Here is a 17824-nt window from a genome sequence, read left to right as displayed (position 1 = left end):
TCCATATTTGTACAGAACACTTTCTCTTCGTCTTTTCTGGTCTTTGTAAAGAAAGCACAACAACAAATAGAAAAAAAAATACACAAAACTTCTTTTACGGGTCCCCTGAAGAATCCTTCCGAGAACTTACACACACACACACAGACATTATATTCTTGCTGGCGAGAAAACAAAAAAAAGCACCCGCACTGGGCTATCCTTATACGACTAAAAGGTCATGGCGCATACGGTTGACGATACGATTTGGTTCAAATTTTCATCCACAGAATTGTTCTTTTCGTGCTGGGCAAACATTCGCTCACTTCACTTATTTACATTGGTCACCGGGATCAAAAGGATCCCCAAAGTCGCCCGTTCTCAACTATGGTTTGTCCGATGGTTTGTGTTTAATAGGGCACGCTATACGGAGGGAATTGTGTTCCACAGTGACTGAAAGAGAGAGAGAGTGAGCGAGACAGAGAGAACATTGGAGGGAGAATGAAGGTGACACAACCTTCGAAGCGACGTTGCTATCGAATAAATTAAAAGGGTTTTCCGAATGGGTAAACAGTCGAGGGACCAGAAACAAAAAGGCCACAAACGGTTGCTTCCCCAAACGCTGCCGATATAAAGCACCCGGCAAGCTCACGGTATAAGTGGCACGGATGGAAAGCGAGTCATAGTGAAAACTGCAACGGTTGACTTGTTTTTAAGGGGCTTGAAATGGCTCGTTTACAGGTCGGGAAACTCGCCCCAAACCCCCGGTGCGCCAGGCTCGGACCGAAGTGTTACACCCGCCGTGACCCGTTTGCTGTGGTAAAGGACTACCGAATTCCTGCAACCTGGTTACGGTTGTCTCCATCAGAATCCGATAAAAAGACGATCGAAAACCACAAACTTAACCGAACTAAAACCGACCAGAACCAATGAAAATGGGCGCCACCAGGGTGGAGGTTGATGATTCGGTGAAAGTTTTCCCCCGTTACGCTGATGTTACAGGTTCCCGGAACCCGGATTCAATGGCGCCCGTTCGGCGGAAGAATTATTTAGAATCGCTACCCGATGACAATGAATCCATCACCTCGAGGATGTTTGTTGTACAATCCGGACAATCTAGATACGGTTTCCAACCTTTACAGACCGTTGTGTATTTCTGCCTGCTACCTGCTTGTTATTCTTGCGGTTAGCGCTAACACACAAGATTGTTTGCTTTTTGTTGGAATCAAATCGTCTTTCGCAACAAAAACCGCTCGGCTTACAGTACCGAGAATATCTTAAATCACACGAAATCATTTAATCAATCTTTCCATTTCCACGAGAAAGCTCGGCTTGTCAAATTTGGTGCCGGTTGATGAAACGGTTTCTGGCTCCTTTCGAGTGATACAGGGTATCCTTTGTGGAAGATTATCTGCGGATGAAAGAAATCACCTGGTAGTGTGAAGAATGGCGAATCGAAAGTATTTTCACTAAGTTTGATGGGAAAAGTCCACCGGAAATCAGCAAACTTTCCCTCGTTCCGATCGGACGGGAACGAGGATTACTAACCAATACAAGATTTTTTATAAGAATTAAAAGCCTTCAATATTCTTCAAAGGCTTTAAATTCTTAAAGCCACGATACTTGCAGACGGTCGACTAGGCTAGGGATCGACATCGCAGACACTTTTATATTTATTTTATTTTATTTTTATTAAACTACATAATTTGTGAGTGAGTTAAATTAATAATTTTGTAGTTTGAGCTTCTGTACAATCTAACATAAGTACAATTTAAAATTTGAAATTCAATATAAGCTTAAAAGAACAATAATATCCGTAGAAAACGCTTTTATACAATCTGTTGCGAGCAAAGCAAAATAAATCCAAAAAGTAAGCAAAAAAAGGATGATCTGAACTGAATGTGTAGGAAGATGTCGAACACGTAACAGGATCTTTTTACATAACAGGTAACCAGAAGGCACAAAAGTATAATAAGTAAAAGATCTTTGATCATCAACACATAAGCTCAGTACAATCCAAAGCATTTTCTTTATTCTTCTTTCAGCAGCTTTGGGTGGAACATGTACTTGTTGTATAACATTTTTGTATAACCATTTCTTGAGTCACACAAATAATGCGTATCAGACCAATTCACGACACTCGAATATTTGCATAAGTCAAAATAAAATTGTTAATGTATCTAATAAAGGAAAAAATACTTATTATCATGTTAAGATGTGCATTCAAAATTGATACATTCACGATTTTTTCGACAATTCGAGTAGCATTTTACCAAAAATATTTTCATAACGATAATAAAAATCCATCCACATGATTATAACAACTGTCCACATGATTATAAATCATTATATCCGCTTCGCGGTCTTGGCCTACTCCAGTAGTTCTCTAAACACCTCGCGGTCAAACGCCGTCATCATCCAATCAATCAATCCAATCAATTGTAAACATTTCACGGACTGCCAAATTTACAGACTCCACGTAACTCAAGTGTCTCGTATCTCGGAAAACGACTGTACATTAATTGGTACAATGATACCCACAGCTTCATCAGCAATAATAAAAATACAGAGGGCAAGTAATGATAAATTTTTGGAATAAATCAAACATACAACATTAATCTCAACTTCAACTATATTCAATTTTAGTAGAAGTAGTCGAAAAGTCTAAAATTATGTACTAATAAATTTTGTTAAACTATTTAATACACACTATAATTTTAAACTATATTTTTTAAAAGCAAAACTTTTCGATTGAAGTACACAAATAAACTCCTCAAGCTAGCAAACGCGCATAACATAATAAGCACATAGCAAAGTAATGCTTTGTCCACCAACCTTAGCACATTAATATTTATTTTTCATTGTAATTATGACTCCCTTTTCGTTAACATTTTTTTTCTACTGTTTAGGAAAACACATAAATTGCTTCCGGAACACGATAAATTTGTCACTTGTGGTGTTGTACAATATTGGGCCACATTTTTCGACCCGCAAACATTTCCATACCGGGAATACCGGATAAATTACGTGCCAACACGATAAACGGCCGAATAGTTATGACCGTAAAGGGGATTAAAATTATCCCACCAGAGGTGAAAGTTTGCCCCTCGAAATGGGCTCAACATCGTGCGGTGGGTATTTATTTATGTTCCACCATCGAGAATCGTATTCCCTGTGCACAGTACTGCCACACATCCGTACACGGGCCGGCGAGTAGAGTATGTCGTTGATCCATCATTTCATTATTGCGTCATGCTCACGTACATCTACACAGCCGACAAACCACACCGCGGAACAAAGATCGAGACCGAACGGATAGCACGGGGAACGCTATTCTAGTCTTCCTCCCAATCGAAACGTGACGCTTTTCGCACCTCACATGTTGGCAGTCATTAAAATTAAATCGGATTTCATTAGATTTATACGATCCCGGACCCATTATGAATGTGTTCCGGTGTATGAAGTCTCGCTTCCGAATCCAACCAGCAAACGGAACGGAATAAACCACCGTACTGCTTGGTCAATGGCTGAGCGATGAAAAGTGGCTATACGTCGCGATTTCCTCTTAAAGCCTCTAAGGACGACTGACGCTTATACTCCCACTTTTTTCCACCCAGTGATATTATGGTAGGTCCTTCTGGCCATGACAATTTTTGACATCGCACCTACCTCTGCTAGGCTAAGGACAAAAAAAATCAACCCCTTGGGCCCAGCTCCATCGGGCGTGGTTTCGGTGCATTTTTCCTTTCCCTGTGTGTATGCGCTTGCTCTCGCTACCTTTTGCAAAACACATTTTACGGGCAAATCATTTGCATCTGGGGAAATTAAGATAGCGCGTTACAGCTTCTAAATGGTTTATTTAAAAATGATTTGTACCTGGGACGCGCTGGACGGCAAAGGAGCAGACCGTCCACGTGGGCGGTAAGGAGCGGTAAGGTTTTCAGTTTTGTGTTTTGTTCTCGGTGCAAAAAAAAAACATCAGTTGTTTTTGTTTGCAATGTACTGCTCCGTTTGCGCTACGGAGCTATGATACCGACACACAAGGACGCAGTGCCGTTGTAAGCGAGCGAGAGAAAAAAAAACGTTTCACACACAAATTGTCGCATCAGGGAATACCTTCGGTAGTAAAATTCTTTGTGGTATACTTTGCTGCTTGTGGGCTTGTGGGCTATGCCAGGGGACGGGATTACGAACAAAAAATAAAATAAATGTTTTCAAAACACACCACAATGATTTCCGTACATGGACAGTGAAAATGTTTCTCCGTTTTGATAGTTAACTTTTGTGAACGTTCGGCCTCGGTCACATTACGGCGGTGGTACAGTTTGTAACGCAATTTGGCTTCTTTCCCTTTACGCGGTTCTGTATTTTTAATAGTTTTTGTGTGGTACACTCTTCCTTCTGTGCTAATGAAATGCTAATGAAATTCCCCCAAGTAAACCAGCAACAACGCTTAGCCTTCGAATGGAAGAGAGTGAACGACAAGCAAATAATTGTTCCATAAAATTACGGATCTCGCAAGGAGTAAAGTACATAACCGTCATGAAACTTGTAGTTGGCTTACTATCTAGCTTACACTAGCAATTATATCGCCAGTGTTGATCCAGATGACAGATTACCATTTCAAACGAAACACAAAAGAACGCGTAGCGTTGGGCGATTTTTTTTTCAAGTAATGTAATACCAAATTATTAAAATGATTACGTTGTAGTTTTGTATAACATTTTATGAATCACTTTGTTATTCTGTACGATATGAATTAATTCAACGTGTTAAAATTACCACACTAACCACAAAAAGTACAAGAATTTGCATTGCATAACTTTAGATGATAGCAATTATTATTTACAATTTGAATGTTTGGCGAAATAAATTGAAATACAGTCGTTGGCGATAAATTTTGTATCGCAGTCACCTATGTTTGATAGTAAGCATCAATTTCTGTCTCGTAGCCACCAATTTTTGTCTCTAAGTCACAATTTTTTGTCGTTCATTCATACATCTGTGTCTATACAATATCTAGAGAAATGTACTGCTTTTGATTTAATTTTATGTCTTGTTCCGTTTACCACGTGGCCGGATAGTCAGTCCTTGCTACGGGGGTTTGGTCCGCGTAGGATTTTCCCTAGGTCCTGTCGTGTGAAAATCGGCACCACTACGGTACGATACCTGCTTTTTATTTTATTGATGAACAAAATTAACATATAATGTGAATAAAATATATAGTTTCATGAATCTATGTAAAAACATTGAGTTTTATCGGTAATTTTGCGATACTTAAATAGCCTTGTAACCAGTTTTTTTTAAACTTAGCAGGTGAGAATCAATTCAAATTTCAATTGAACTTATTTAAGCTGAATTAAACATAGCATCAACGTTAATTGCTTTTGATGTTTTATTGATCTAATTCATCCATTAAATCCAATAAATCCCCATTAAATCTCAATTGAATATTCCATACATACGAGGTAATCATTCGAGCTAATCAATGAGTATTTAGGTAGGTAATCATGGAGTTTTTCTCAATTTAAGACAAAAATTGCTGACTACGGTACAGAAATGTATGTCCACTGTCAAAAATAGGTAATCATGAGACAAACATTGATGTCTACTATCAAAAATTGGTGATTACGAAACAAAAATTGTTGCACGCTGTGAAAAATTGGTAATCTCCAGACAAAAATTCATGCATTAGAGACAACATTTAGTGGCAACGACTGTACTTCAACATTCAACCGCTTCGTGGTCTTGACCAGCGGTAGGAGTCCTCTGTAACGGTCTAGGATTGTAGCCAACCAGTCCGTAATATTGGCCTTTCTGGTGGACGTATCAAGGCCATCTCCCCATCTCAAAATGGGCCTACCACGCCTCCTCTGTGAACGACCTGAAAGGGCCTTACGGGCTGGGTCGTTCGGTGTCATTCTCGTCACGTAACCAGACCACCGGAGTCTCGCGAGTCTAATCCACTGTACGACATGTACGTTCATGTCTCATGAATACGGGAACCATATAAGTTCTTTATAGTCCCATCTTCGTTCGCTGCAATATGTGTTTTGAGTACAGAGGTTTCCTCAAACTGCTGAATGACCGACTGGCAGCCTAGCGCGTATCTCGCCATCAATATTATTTTCGGTCCTGATCTTCGATCTCAAAGAGCAGAAATTTTGAGGAAAGATGCGATCACCTATCTGCACCCCTGGATTTGTTAGCAAGGCCGCTGGTGGTGCCACCATCAATTTGGTTTTTGAATCGTTAACCTCTAACCCTAGGGTTTCCGCGGCTTGCTCAATCTTCTGATAAGGATCTTCTACGTAGGAGTGCCGTAAACCAATATTGTGGCACTTACATCACTTGAAGAATAAATGGTTCTAGAATTTATTAGCAATTATATTTTGTGCTCAATTCACTGGAATTGTTAATCTTCTTAGAGTCTAATATAAATCGAAGGCTTATATTAAAAATGTATCTGTAAATAATTAATGTATCATTTCAACAGTTCCAAAAAGTTTCAGTATACATTTACCAAATTTGCACGGTGCATTTGAAGCATTAAGTTACCAAGAAAAACATCCATTAGCTAGTATAACCAGAGACATTCCCTGACAAACTATTCCGCAGCCTCAAATTCTATTATTCTTATTATGACGAACACTCTCCTGCCGTTTTCAGGTTCGATGGAAAGACAAGCTTTGTGGGTGTAAAATGCCACACGCTGAAGTACAAATTCAGTCAAAATAATTCATTGCAACATTCTTGCTCCCGTAACATCAAGAGCTGCTCTCGAGTGTCGAGTCGGTTCACCGTCCAAAAAAGGTTTTGGAAATTCGTTGTCAGTGTTGTCCCAGCTGTCATTATGCGAACCCTGATGCGGGTCCGTAGTGACGATGATGATGTTACTGTTACTAATTTACATTAACTCTTAAAAGCGAAACTTCTCATTCGGTTTGCAAAGCCACACGGAAGTCCCTTAAAAAAACGAGAAGGGGGAGGAGGGAGGGTTCCCAATGGGTGGCCCACAGGTTCGGAGTTGTCCTTTCGTTCGGTTTGCTTCAGTTCCTGCTCCGTCCCCACCGACAGGCGGAGGTGTGAAGATGGAGCAAAAATCATATCATCACTCTCGCTGGTTACCCTGCTCCAACCCTGGTTGCCTAATGTGCAAACCGTCCACCCGTGGGGGGGGAACAGCGAGATGCTCTCGGAACCGTACATACATTTTACATTAATTTATGCGTTGGAAGTGGTTCCTCCGGTTGCCATTCGTTTTGCTGTATCGTGTATGTACGCAAGGATGAAACGACCGCCCAGGACGGACCCGTACCCCGTACGGTTTCGTAGCGCAACGATCCCACAGGGAGTGCCCACGGGACGCTAAGGCATATTTCATAACTCTTCCGCCGGTTCGTCTATGCAGATGGCTTTTGCCTTTTCAGTACGGCACGATACGGCCGGCGGTTTCGGGATGGATTTTCGGTGCGCGTGAATATGCTGCCCGGTTGCGCCTGCCAGTAAAAAGGACAAAAGCGAAAACCAACCATACCGTTTCCACATACCGGCGGTTGCAAATGAAACACGGCGCGAGAGATAAGATAGTTTTGTGAAAGTCAAAGAACTTCTCCGTACTTTGCATTATTCACACCGTTACTCCGACACGCCCGGAAAAATGGGCTTTCGGTAAATATTTTAATGTTTTAAGTGCTGGTGCACAAAAATTTACTATCATGGGTACCACTTAAATCGGTTCAGAGCGTTGCTGGTACGCCACGGTCCATGGTCGATGGTTTAAAAGGGAGTGATTATGTTTAAGTCTTCTCTTATTAGTATATTGGAATGTATTCTTTTGAGGCAATTCTGCCTTTACGTTAAACGATATTAATTTCCTTCTCAGCTGAACCTTGTGAGAAGCAAAGTTTTGTCATAAAGTCATAACAATCTGTACTATCACCCGACGCTATAATCATTTTGTTTTTTTTTATATTTCATTTTATTTTATTTATTTTTCCCAGATCAGTTACAAAATTTAGTTCCGCGAGATACAGCAACCTTGCTTTTCAACGACTATTTCTAATTCATTATTTCTACCTTCAGGCCATTTCGGTTTATCTCAATAATTGCAGTTTAGTACATTTTTTAACGATCATTAGCATAAATCCTAACAACTAATATCTTAATCTTAAACTTAAACTTAAAAAATAAGGAAATATTTCGTATGATTTCAGGTTCTGAATGTAATAACGCGTGTCTTGTACACTCTGTAATTTTAAGAACCAAGTCTTCTAATGACATTGTGCCGGTTGATCAATATAGATCTGTAAGTCTAGTCATAAATGGAGCATTTAATAACATTCATAGTACCTTATTTAAACATAATTGAATTTTCTTTTTATGCATTCTAGCACATGATTTCCAAACTGTTATACCGTATGTTACTTTTGGGACAAAGACTTGTTTGTAAATGATTATTCAATTCGTACGAGAAAGACGAGAGCGACGATTAATAAGTGGGTACAATATTTTTGCTAATGTGAGACATTTATAATTTTGTTTTAATTTCAATAAACACATCACATCCATAACCAGAAGTATATGAAAAATGTGTAAGTCATTTGACAGTTTTCAATTCGCCGCACACATCACAACAGTTACATTTTCCGTTCATTAAATACATTCATCCTCCGACCGTATTGTAATCCACCAGGCGACCGAGGGCGACCTCAGCTCGTATCGTAACTATGGTATTTAATTAGCTCCGTGCCGGCGTTTCCCCGCCAAATTTCATACTGCCTCTCGTCAACCAATTGCGATCCACACCCAGAAGGAAATGAACATCAGCTGCATCGCCTGCAGTTTGCACTAAAACAAGCTTTTGTTTCCTCCATTCGTCCATGCGAAAAGTGACCGGACCATCAATCGGACCCAACTTAGGCTGCTTAATTTTCCGGTATGTCACAATCGCTCCCAATCGATTTCGGTCGAACGTTTCCCCACAACCAGCCGCAAGCACGAAGAATGGACGGTATCCAAGGATCTCTGGTTCGCTTCCGCGAAGCACCGATCACGGGACCAAACCTTCGGACGCAAGCGTATGCCGTTGCAACCGCAAACATGAATTTGATTACGGTTTCATCCTCGCTGGCCGGGTCCGTGTGGCTCGACCGGCCCGGGACAAAACCCGGCGACATAATGAGCAATGCAACGGAAAATGATGCTCTCCGGTCCGAAACCTTCCTCCGGTGCCGAAGGACCGGATACAGTTTGTTCAATTAGTGGTAAATTTGTGCCACTACGCCAAGGCCACGGCTTGGCCAGGCTGGCCGAAATTGTCGGACAGTCTGGAACGGCCAGCAAAGGGTTGGTTAATTGATTTTGTCAGCTTCGATGCGATGTCATCCGATCGTGTCCACTCAGAAAAGCCACTGCGGTATCCGGACCACCGCCAGCAGATCAACGCGAATGAGCATCGGTCAGAGCCGGTGGAGCGAGTGTGTTAATTTTGAATCAACCAGCCGTCCGTGCCTGTACGGTGATGTCTATCAAACTTTTCAAACCGATTTTTCCGGAAACCGAAGGATGTGGTCGTGCGTTGGTGCATGAGTCGGATCTCTTTTGAAAGTGGCCACCAACTAATATCCGGTCACTCGATTAGACGGATTTTTCGATACGAACGCCGTCACGGATATGGGCACAGTAGAACGTACGGGATCGGTTCCTTTGGAAAGAGTTGAATTTTGAACTTCCCAATTAAATGCAATCTCCATCATTCGGACCGTAAGACATCAAATGCAATTTTAGGATGAACTTATTCCTCGTCACCGCAAATGGAAACATATTAAGGGCAACTTGAAAAATATTTCACTTCGAGATTTTCGATATATAATCGTAACGAACATTCCCGAATCAAGCTTCGCTGCTGGGCAGTATTTAATTTCTATTGGGCAACATCGGTCCACTTCTCTCATTTCAACATCATCCGGACATCCGGTAACATTTTCCTAATGATGAGGAAACACAAACAAACCTTTTATTATTTTTGTTGTGTTTTCTGAGCTCGGGAAGTAACAACACTGATTCTATTTCACAAGACGGGTTATCTTCTACTTTGCTCTTTTAAAAATCAAAATCGAAAACTAAATTCTTCCCCCACTTAAACGTGGTGCCACTAGAAAAAGAAGCCGTGGAATCATCCACTTAAGTAAGTTGACAGTGGTCACATCACAGGAAAAAAGTCAATCCCTCCCATCGAATTACTTGGCTAGCTTTTCGAAGCACAAATGAAATACACACACACACATACAACCCAATCCCTTTTGAGGATGTTTTCGTCTTTGCCGGCCAGCACTACGGTATCGGGGTCAGGGAGCCGGAAACTTCAACCGTGCGTGGCTTGCTTTTCAACTTCCGGAAAGCCGAAAAAGAGCAGCAAACCAAACTTTAAGCTTAGGGAAAAAGCGAAAAGGAATCAAACACCATATGGTTCCTCGGACCGCTAGCAGCTTCCGCCACGTTCTGGTCCAGATCGAGAAGGACCCATTTCACTGCTAATCTAATTTCGTTCCGTATCATTCGAGTATCATAGCAAGGTATTTTGAGTGGGGTTTTTTTTCAGTTCGCTTTCATACCCGCATCATGCTCCGTTGAAGTACATATGCCCGAAGTACCAGCATCCAACGAACTGGAAACTTAGCAAACCTTCCTAGTTCCACATCCGCTGTTGGAAGGAATGGAGTTTTTCCCCCGATTCCCTTTTCGAGTTTTTCTTTCGCGCTGAGTGCTGCTAGGGGGAAGATTTTTCTTTTCCTTTCGTTCATGGATCTACTTTCCATTCATGGTCTGTACGGTTGCCTTCCGAAAAGTTCCAGTAGATATCTCCCTTCGTTTTTGTGCAAAAGGTTTTTCGCAGATACGCAGGAAGGTGTACTGTTTGATAGAATAGTTAGGGACTTTATTCATCCTAAGGTTGTGTGTGTGTTTTTTTTTGTCTCGTTGTTGGTCTGATTCTTGAAGCCCATTCCCGACTTTCCGCCACCTGACAGCGGATGGGCAACGTTGACAAGCGTTCACCGGGCGTTCTGAGCGCCCCTTTCATACCGTAAGGGAAGTCAACCGTACTATTAGAAATCTCAGTCACTCCATGGACGCACCGAAGCATACACCATCCCAGGGAGAGTGAATCCAAGATGCAGTGTCTTGGTTGACACCCAGCACCAGCACCATGCGCGATGGGAAAGTTTTCCCCGTAGCGAAACTTTTCCTATTTCACACCCATATCCTGGCAACGAGTTGGTTGCCTTCGTCGGTGTTGTTTTCGATGAGCATGCGAGTTGACAGCGACGGTGGTGCGTTAAACCACATCACAACGAACCGCCGGTGGCATGCGGTGTCTGGATCGAGAGCGGGAGGGAGTGAGGGAGGGAGGGGGGGAGAGATCCAGCCGGTACCACATTGGTTGTGATTATAGGGTGAAGCTGTTACGGAACGGCACTCTTATAAGGTGTTGATGGTTTGGACGTCAATCGCACCTCGGACGGTTGATAGGTGACGGGAGGCTTTAATCGGATGTGGCAAAAATGGAAAATGTTCAAAATTCATTTGACAGTGACAAAAACCGAAACGTATAGCTTTCATATTCATTTCGTTCACAGGGAAACGCTTGGGAGAATAATACATTTACTTCATTCTTCCGTGACGAGCGATCGTTGGTACCTTATCACATTCGGCGGCTCCGAACGATCACATTAACTGTGCATATATTTCAGGACATTTAATTTAGTTATTTTTTTTTTACAGAACTTATCGCAAAATTGTTTACTAAAAATAGGACCAAACAAAAACCAATTATGTTAACAGCGCGCTAAAAACATCAAATGCGCTAATGTTCACATCACATCACATCTTATCCCCATTATTATTTTACTATCAAACACATACAATTATAACCATGATTAGGAGTAGTATTTCCTCAGTGCTATCAGATAAGATGGAAACAATTTTCTTATTTCTTTTTTTATTCGATTTGCCGAAATTATCGCTGGGCTTTTTGCTCCTAGCTAAGAGCCTATTTCCGGGCTTGCTCTGTTGCTTGTCGGTCTAAACTAGCTTATAACACCACGATTGCTGTGGATTGTGCCGAAAAACATCTTTTCGTTTGAAAGTTCCCACATCCCACGTGCTTGACACTTCTTTTAATTTCTGTAAAAAAATGAAAAAACCTTGCTGTTACGGTCATATTACGACTAAAACTTATTTCTCTCACAACCCTCTAGGTGTTGTATTCCATCCCAGAGAGTGTTTTAAGTTTAAGAGAGTGACATGAGTTTTTCGCCGAGTGTTATTTCCTCTGTGTACCACATCAATCAACCAATCAGTAAAAGAACTTTAAGAACTTATCTTAAATGATATGTAATCAAATCGTCTAACGGACACCGATCAACTTTGGTACTGTTCGAAAGCTCCTCTATCTTAAAATGGTACGAAATGATAAAAGTCGAACTCAAGCTTAGAACGCTAGCAGGCACATTTTATCATGAGAAAGCATTGTGGCCACTTCAGTCATTCATAATTCGTTCCATTCTTCCGCATTCCACAAACCCCGACCGAATCCCGGAAGCTCGTTTTCAAGCGCGGCACCCTTAAAAAGCATCCTTCCCGGTTGGAACAGCATGGAAAGATAAATAGCGTCACGCAAGGTAAAACCCCAAGCACATTGAAAGCTGCGGTGCAGGAGCACAATCTCTGGCAGTGCATTTGCTGCTCGATGAAACCCGACCGAGAAGAACCGGCAAGCGAAGATAATGATGATGACACCGAAGCGCATCATGTCACGAGTCGTTGAGAATCGTGTTGTGGAAAATTGAAATTAATCTTGCTACTCTTCCCGCCCAGTCAGCGTATCAACCAGCCGGGTTTCGTTATTGGTGCTATAAGTCTCTCTTTCTCTCTCTCCCATTCCGTACATCCGGGAAGGCAATTTTCCACCTACTTTACAAGTGACAACGTCTTTTGAGGTGATCCGTTAGGACAAAATCATGGCAAGACGTGCATCCTCCAGATGCAATGACGATAAATCGATAAAATGTTGCTACGGAGAAGGATTTATTGTTCTTTGTCGGGGAAGGATCTAAGAAGGACCGGGTAAAGTAAACAAGGACACGCTTCACTAATCTCGCGTCGCTCGCGTATGAAAGGTGCTTCGGCTTGCCCTAGACATTCGATACACCTGGAACACGGAGACAAATGATACACCGATGTCATCGTTCGGAAACATTCACTATTTGACTCTCGCCGGGATGTGAAACGTTTTCTGCTCTTCTTCTATTACACACCGACGGAACCGACTTGTTTCATACCTAAAGGGTTCCTCCCATGGGACCAAGCACGCACCTAGTGGACGTGTAAAACCACTGCCAACATATGCAAACCGAACGCACCGATCCGAAAGGACAAATAGCTTCTGGCACGCCCGCAAATCCCTCGCCCAAATCCGACAAGCCAGGCGTGGTGCCCGAAAGTTGCTAATGATAAAGTTGACAACGCTCTGCCGGAAGTTCCGGCAGTCACCTGCCACCGTTAGTCGGCCCCATCCCACGCGGAACAAAAGCTACTCACAGAAAGAAACAAGAAAATCGTGTTCCGGTTCCGGTTTGAGAAGCGCCCGTGTGTTGGCTGTTCGAACCGGCGCATACATTTCCGATGGGGCCGACACAGTATTTGACAAGAAAGTGACTTTTTACCGAGTGCCACTCAACCTGAACTCCACCCTAACACTAGCGGGCGTCCGACTGCTGGAAAGGAAAAGGCAAGCAACTGTCACCCCCGGGGGAAAAGCTGACACGATCATCCGCAGTTTACCGTCAGCCTGTCTGACATCGTGTGTGGCTGCGGAGAGGAAAAGGCTAAGAAGCAAAAAAAAACCCGCAGCAAATTCCCGTTTTTGTACGTTTGTGGGTGCAACGCCAGGGAAAATTGTTCAGCAGAGAAAAAGGATAGATAGGAAACAAAAGCAACGCAAAAAAAGGCATCCATCCGCATACACGCACACAGCCACATAATCCCCATCCGCCATCTTGCATCCAGGATCGTTAACTTGGCCGTGAGCAGAATGCAGATTGACGGCATGTCTTTGGAACGTTTGGTTCGGTTCGATTAGGGCCGGTGAAGGAAGGCGAACACGCTAAATCGTATCGACGACACCTACCACCGACGGTAACGATGATGGCGACGTTTATGCGGTTTTGATGTGACATGCCGATGTATTTTGTCCGCAAAACCGGGTAGCTACAGAGGAGGGCACCATACTTTTCCTTCCACTGTCATTTTGTTTGTGTGTTTTTTTAATGCGAATTGTTTCCTTTTACTCCGCCGAACATTAGCAACAGACTTGCGCAAACTTACCATCTGTGGCGCTCCGCTAACGAGGAAAAGTAGACAAATAATCGAAGTAATTAGCTGGATAAAAGATTTATCGCACCTCCAAATATATGAAATCCCTCGAGGTTAGAGAAAATTGAATTTTAATGACAAAACCTAATTCCAAGCAGCAATGATATATTTTGCTTCGAGTAAGAAATTTAAAAATCGATTAAAGCTAATATAATTGTAACATTTTTAACTATTTCTTACATACTTTTTGTAAGCATTTTACTTTAATTTGTATAATGATGTTTCACAGTAAACGAAGCATTTAACAAAACCATGAGTTAATGAACGAAGTCCTGAAAAAATTAATGGTCCCTCATTGACATAAGTTCACAATTTTAGAGGATTTATATATATATGAGCGAAAATATGTATCATTCTGACAAATTATAAAATATGAGAAATTCTACATCATTCTGACACATTTCCCAACCGGACCTGGAACCGTTTGTCCAAGAAGTTGGAAGCATGAAAATTCCAGGAAAAATGCTTCCCACCAAAATCAAAACCTCAAATCGCTCTGCTCAAATTCCAACACACAAACGGACGCGAGATGGGGCGGTTATGGGTTCAGTATGAACACGGCACCAAAAGACCCACCGAAATGGATGACCGTTTCGGTCACTCGTGCGCTAAAACGCTAGAGAAACCCCCAATAAAAAGGGCCAAAGCACGCGTGCGAACCGGACCTGCGTAATCCTTTCGGTTGCCCTTGCACGGGAAGGTTTCGGGATGCCTTATAAGTCGAGATCGCTTTCGGAGTGGTAAAGCAGGAGAAAGGAAAAATATTTTATCATATTTATGGCGACAATAAAAGCGACAGATATCATGCAAAACAACCATAAATAACGGTTGGACGGTAGGGTTTGCGAAGGACGACTTCAAGACACAGGCAGTGCTAGAATTTGGTGATGCTGCTTTATACCCAAATCCAACCGACATACGCGCTAAGTGACAATCATGAACATCCAACCGACATTTTGCTTAGTTTTGCGTTCTCTTTCTCTCATATATCACTCTCTATCTATCTCTCCATTTGCCTCCAAGCTGTAGGGCTCGGGATTCGAGTGGACTAAATAAATAAACTCTAAATAAACTAAATAAACAAAATCCAACGGGTAATCTCCGAGTAATAATCTAGGTACAGCACATTCTGGTGCGACAAATGCCGTAATAGCTAAGCTTTCATCACCTGACCCCGGGAGATGTTTTAACGGCGGATTTACAAGAATCACATTGCGATTGCAATTGTTTTCATACCATTACGATCGCTGGAGGTGCTGTTTCGAGATGTAAACAATCCAAGCACGTGAAGTGTCAAGCGCCCTACAGCATCTTGCCCCTTGTACTTTTGCCAAATGATTCGATTTAATTTGGCTAGAACTGAACAGCGGCAGTAGTTATTTGCCAATGTTCACATATTCTTGATTCGTAACAGAGTTATTTTCCGAGTTACGCGGCACTCGAGTTACGCGAGATAACTGTCAAAATATTGACAGTTCGTGTAATTTGTGTGAGGAATTGAATGTTTTATTTGTCAAACTTCAACTTTTCCCAAAAGTACGTTACGTTTTAATTTTATAAACATTAATTTTGGTAAAAACTTGCTGTAATTGTCAAAATAATTGTAAAAATATCAATTATCAACGTGCTTCGAAATGTGAAAAGAAGAAATCGATCTCTGAATACTTAATGTAAACGATATTATATATGGAATTCGAGTTAATCGAAAATTCGAATAATGCGAATTTCTCTAGCACGCATTACTCGTTTCGCTCGGGAAAATACTGTATTAACTTAACATAATATTGAACATTTCACTAAAAAAAATTAAACCTTCCGAAATGTGAGTTATTGAAAGAAACATTAAACATTAAAACACAACACAGGCAGAGCAATTGCAAACACATATTCACCGCTAGGGAATTTAATGAATTTTATGTTCACACTGCTACCTATCGGGGCCCAAACCAGTCCAAACGGAATTTAGCACAATTTCTCATCACTATCTGTACTGCTTTAAATTTCGCAGACCTTCCCACCCTGAAGCTGGAGCTCGGCATCAACATGAACCCGGAGGACATCGAGGAAGGAGACGACGTGTACTTTGAATGTAAAGTGAATGCAAATCCGTCTGCATACAAAGTGGTCTGGAAGCATAATGTGAGTATTCGTTCGTTTCTCCCAATTTTTCACCGCTATATCTCTCTTTTCATTCGCTCATTTATTTATTCTTCGGTCGTCGCCATTTCCGGGCAGTGCCGTACGGGCCGTAGTACGGTTCCAAGTGAACGGAACGAATGGATTAAGGATGTGGGCCCCCGGTGGGGTTGTTTTTGCGCTCCGTCGGATGGGTGAGCGTTTCCGTGCATACGGGCCCTATGGTTTGCCCTGCTGGGTGGTAGAAATATCCGAAACTGCAGCCGGGTATGGTTTTGCTGGGGTTTGAAATTGAGATTTCACTGCAAAACCAACGTTTTCGCCCGCGTGGTTAGTGACCACATGTTGGCATTGCGATTGCTTTCCGAACCCGGCATTGCATCATCGTCATGCATATGCATCAAGCTACGCAAGATAAAGACCCACACCTCGAGCTAGAACGCATCGACCCGACAGTGAAAGGATCCACAAAAGAAGACGTGCAAAACCGTGAACCAAGAAGCACGGCCACGACTTTCGAAGCATTCGTTTTGGAGTGGTTCCGCTGTGTAAGTGAAGCCATAACACGATATCGCAGTTGAAACGGAACCCACATCGATTCAAGGATCAAGAAAAGGGGAGTTCCTTTCAAGAGGGTTCGCTCACATGCATATGCGCCAGTTTGCATAGAATGCACACCCTACTAGGTGCATCTGCATCAAGCAAACTGGATTTGCTCAGTTTTTCGATAAACCCCCACAGTGCACTGTTTGGAGTCTTCGCGGTTTTTACTCGAATATCGTCTTCAACCGGACAGAGCTGGTAAGATTCTTGCCAGTATAGAATTCTCGCATACCATCCTGTTCGGCTCGTTCCGCGAAGAAATCCCCACCCTGAAGCTGCTTAAAATGGCCGGCCTCAGACGGGCTCCGGGTCCAGGAATCCAGTTAAAAGATTGCACTGTCAAGCATCCGCATTCTCGTGGCAGTTCGCGTACGGTTCTGGCGGGGTTCTGGCAAATGCGGTTTCCATTTCGTGATATCTTATTTACATATGTCTCCTTATGTTTCCGCCTGTTCCTTACCGGCACTGGCTTTTGTTTTCTTCCGCACGGGAAAGCTTTTCTTTTCCCCATTCCATTTCTATTATTTTCAACCGCAGCGTATAATGTTCCTTCGCTTCGTCCCGAAACACGTGCACATGGCTCACTTGGATTTGGTTGGTTTCCGACTCAATTTCGGCTTACCATTCGGCTTCGAGCTTTCGAGTCGCATCCTTGCGGGGTTTCGGGATCGCT

General features: G+C 42.3%; 1 protein-coding gene across 1 annotated transcript in view; it reads left to right on the top strand.

The window, feature by feature from the left end:
* Nucleotides 1-17824, top strand: part of LOC128309360 (contactin-4) — a 191521-nt gene that overhangs the window by 88786 nt on the left and 84911 nt on the right. Inside the window, exon 9 of the mRNA XM_053045727.1 lies at nucleotides 16421-16551. Coding sequence (XP_052901687.1) covers nucleotides 16421-16551 — 131 coding nt within the window. The remainder of the gene's footprint in view (nucleotides 1-16420; nucleotides 16552-17824) is intronic.

The sequence above is a fragment of the Anopheles moucheti genome, chromosome 2 (genome assembly GCF_943734755.1).
Source record: "Anopheles moucheti chromosome 2, idAnoMoucSN_F20_07, whole genome shotgun sequence".
NCBI classification, from domain to species: Eukaryota; Metazoa; Arthropoda; class Insecta; order Diptera; family Culicidae; genus Anopheles; species Anopheles moucheti.
The sequence above is the reverse complement of the archived record's forward strand: the minus strand, read 5'-3'. Positions and strand labels throughout refer to the sequence as shown.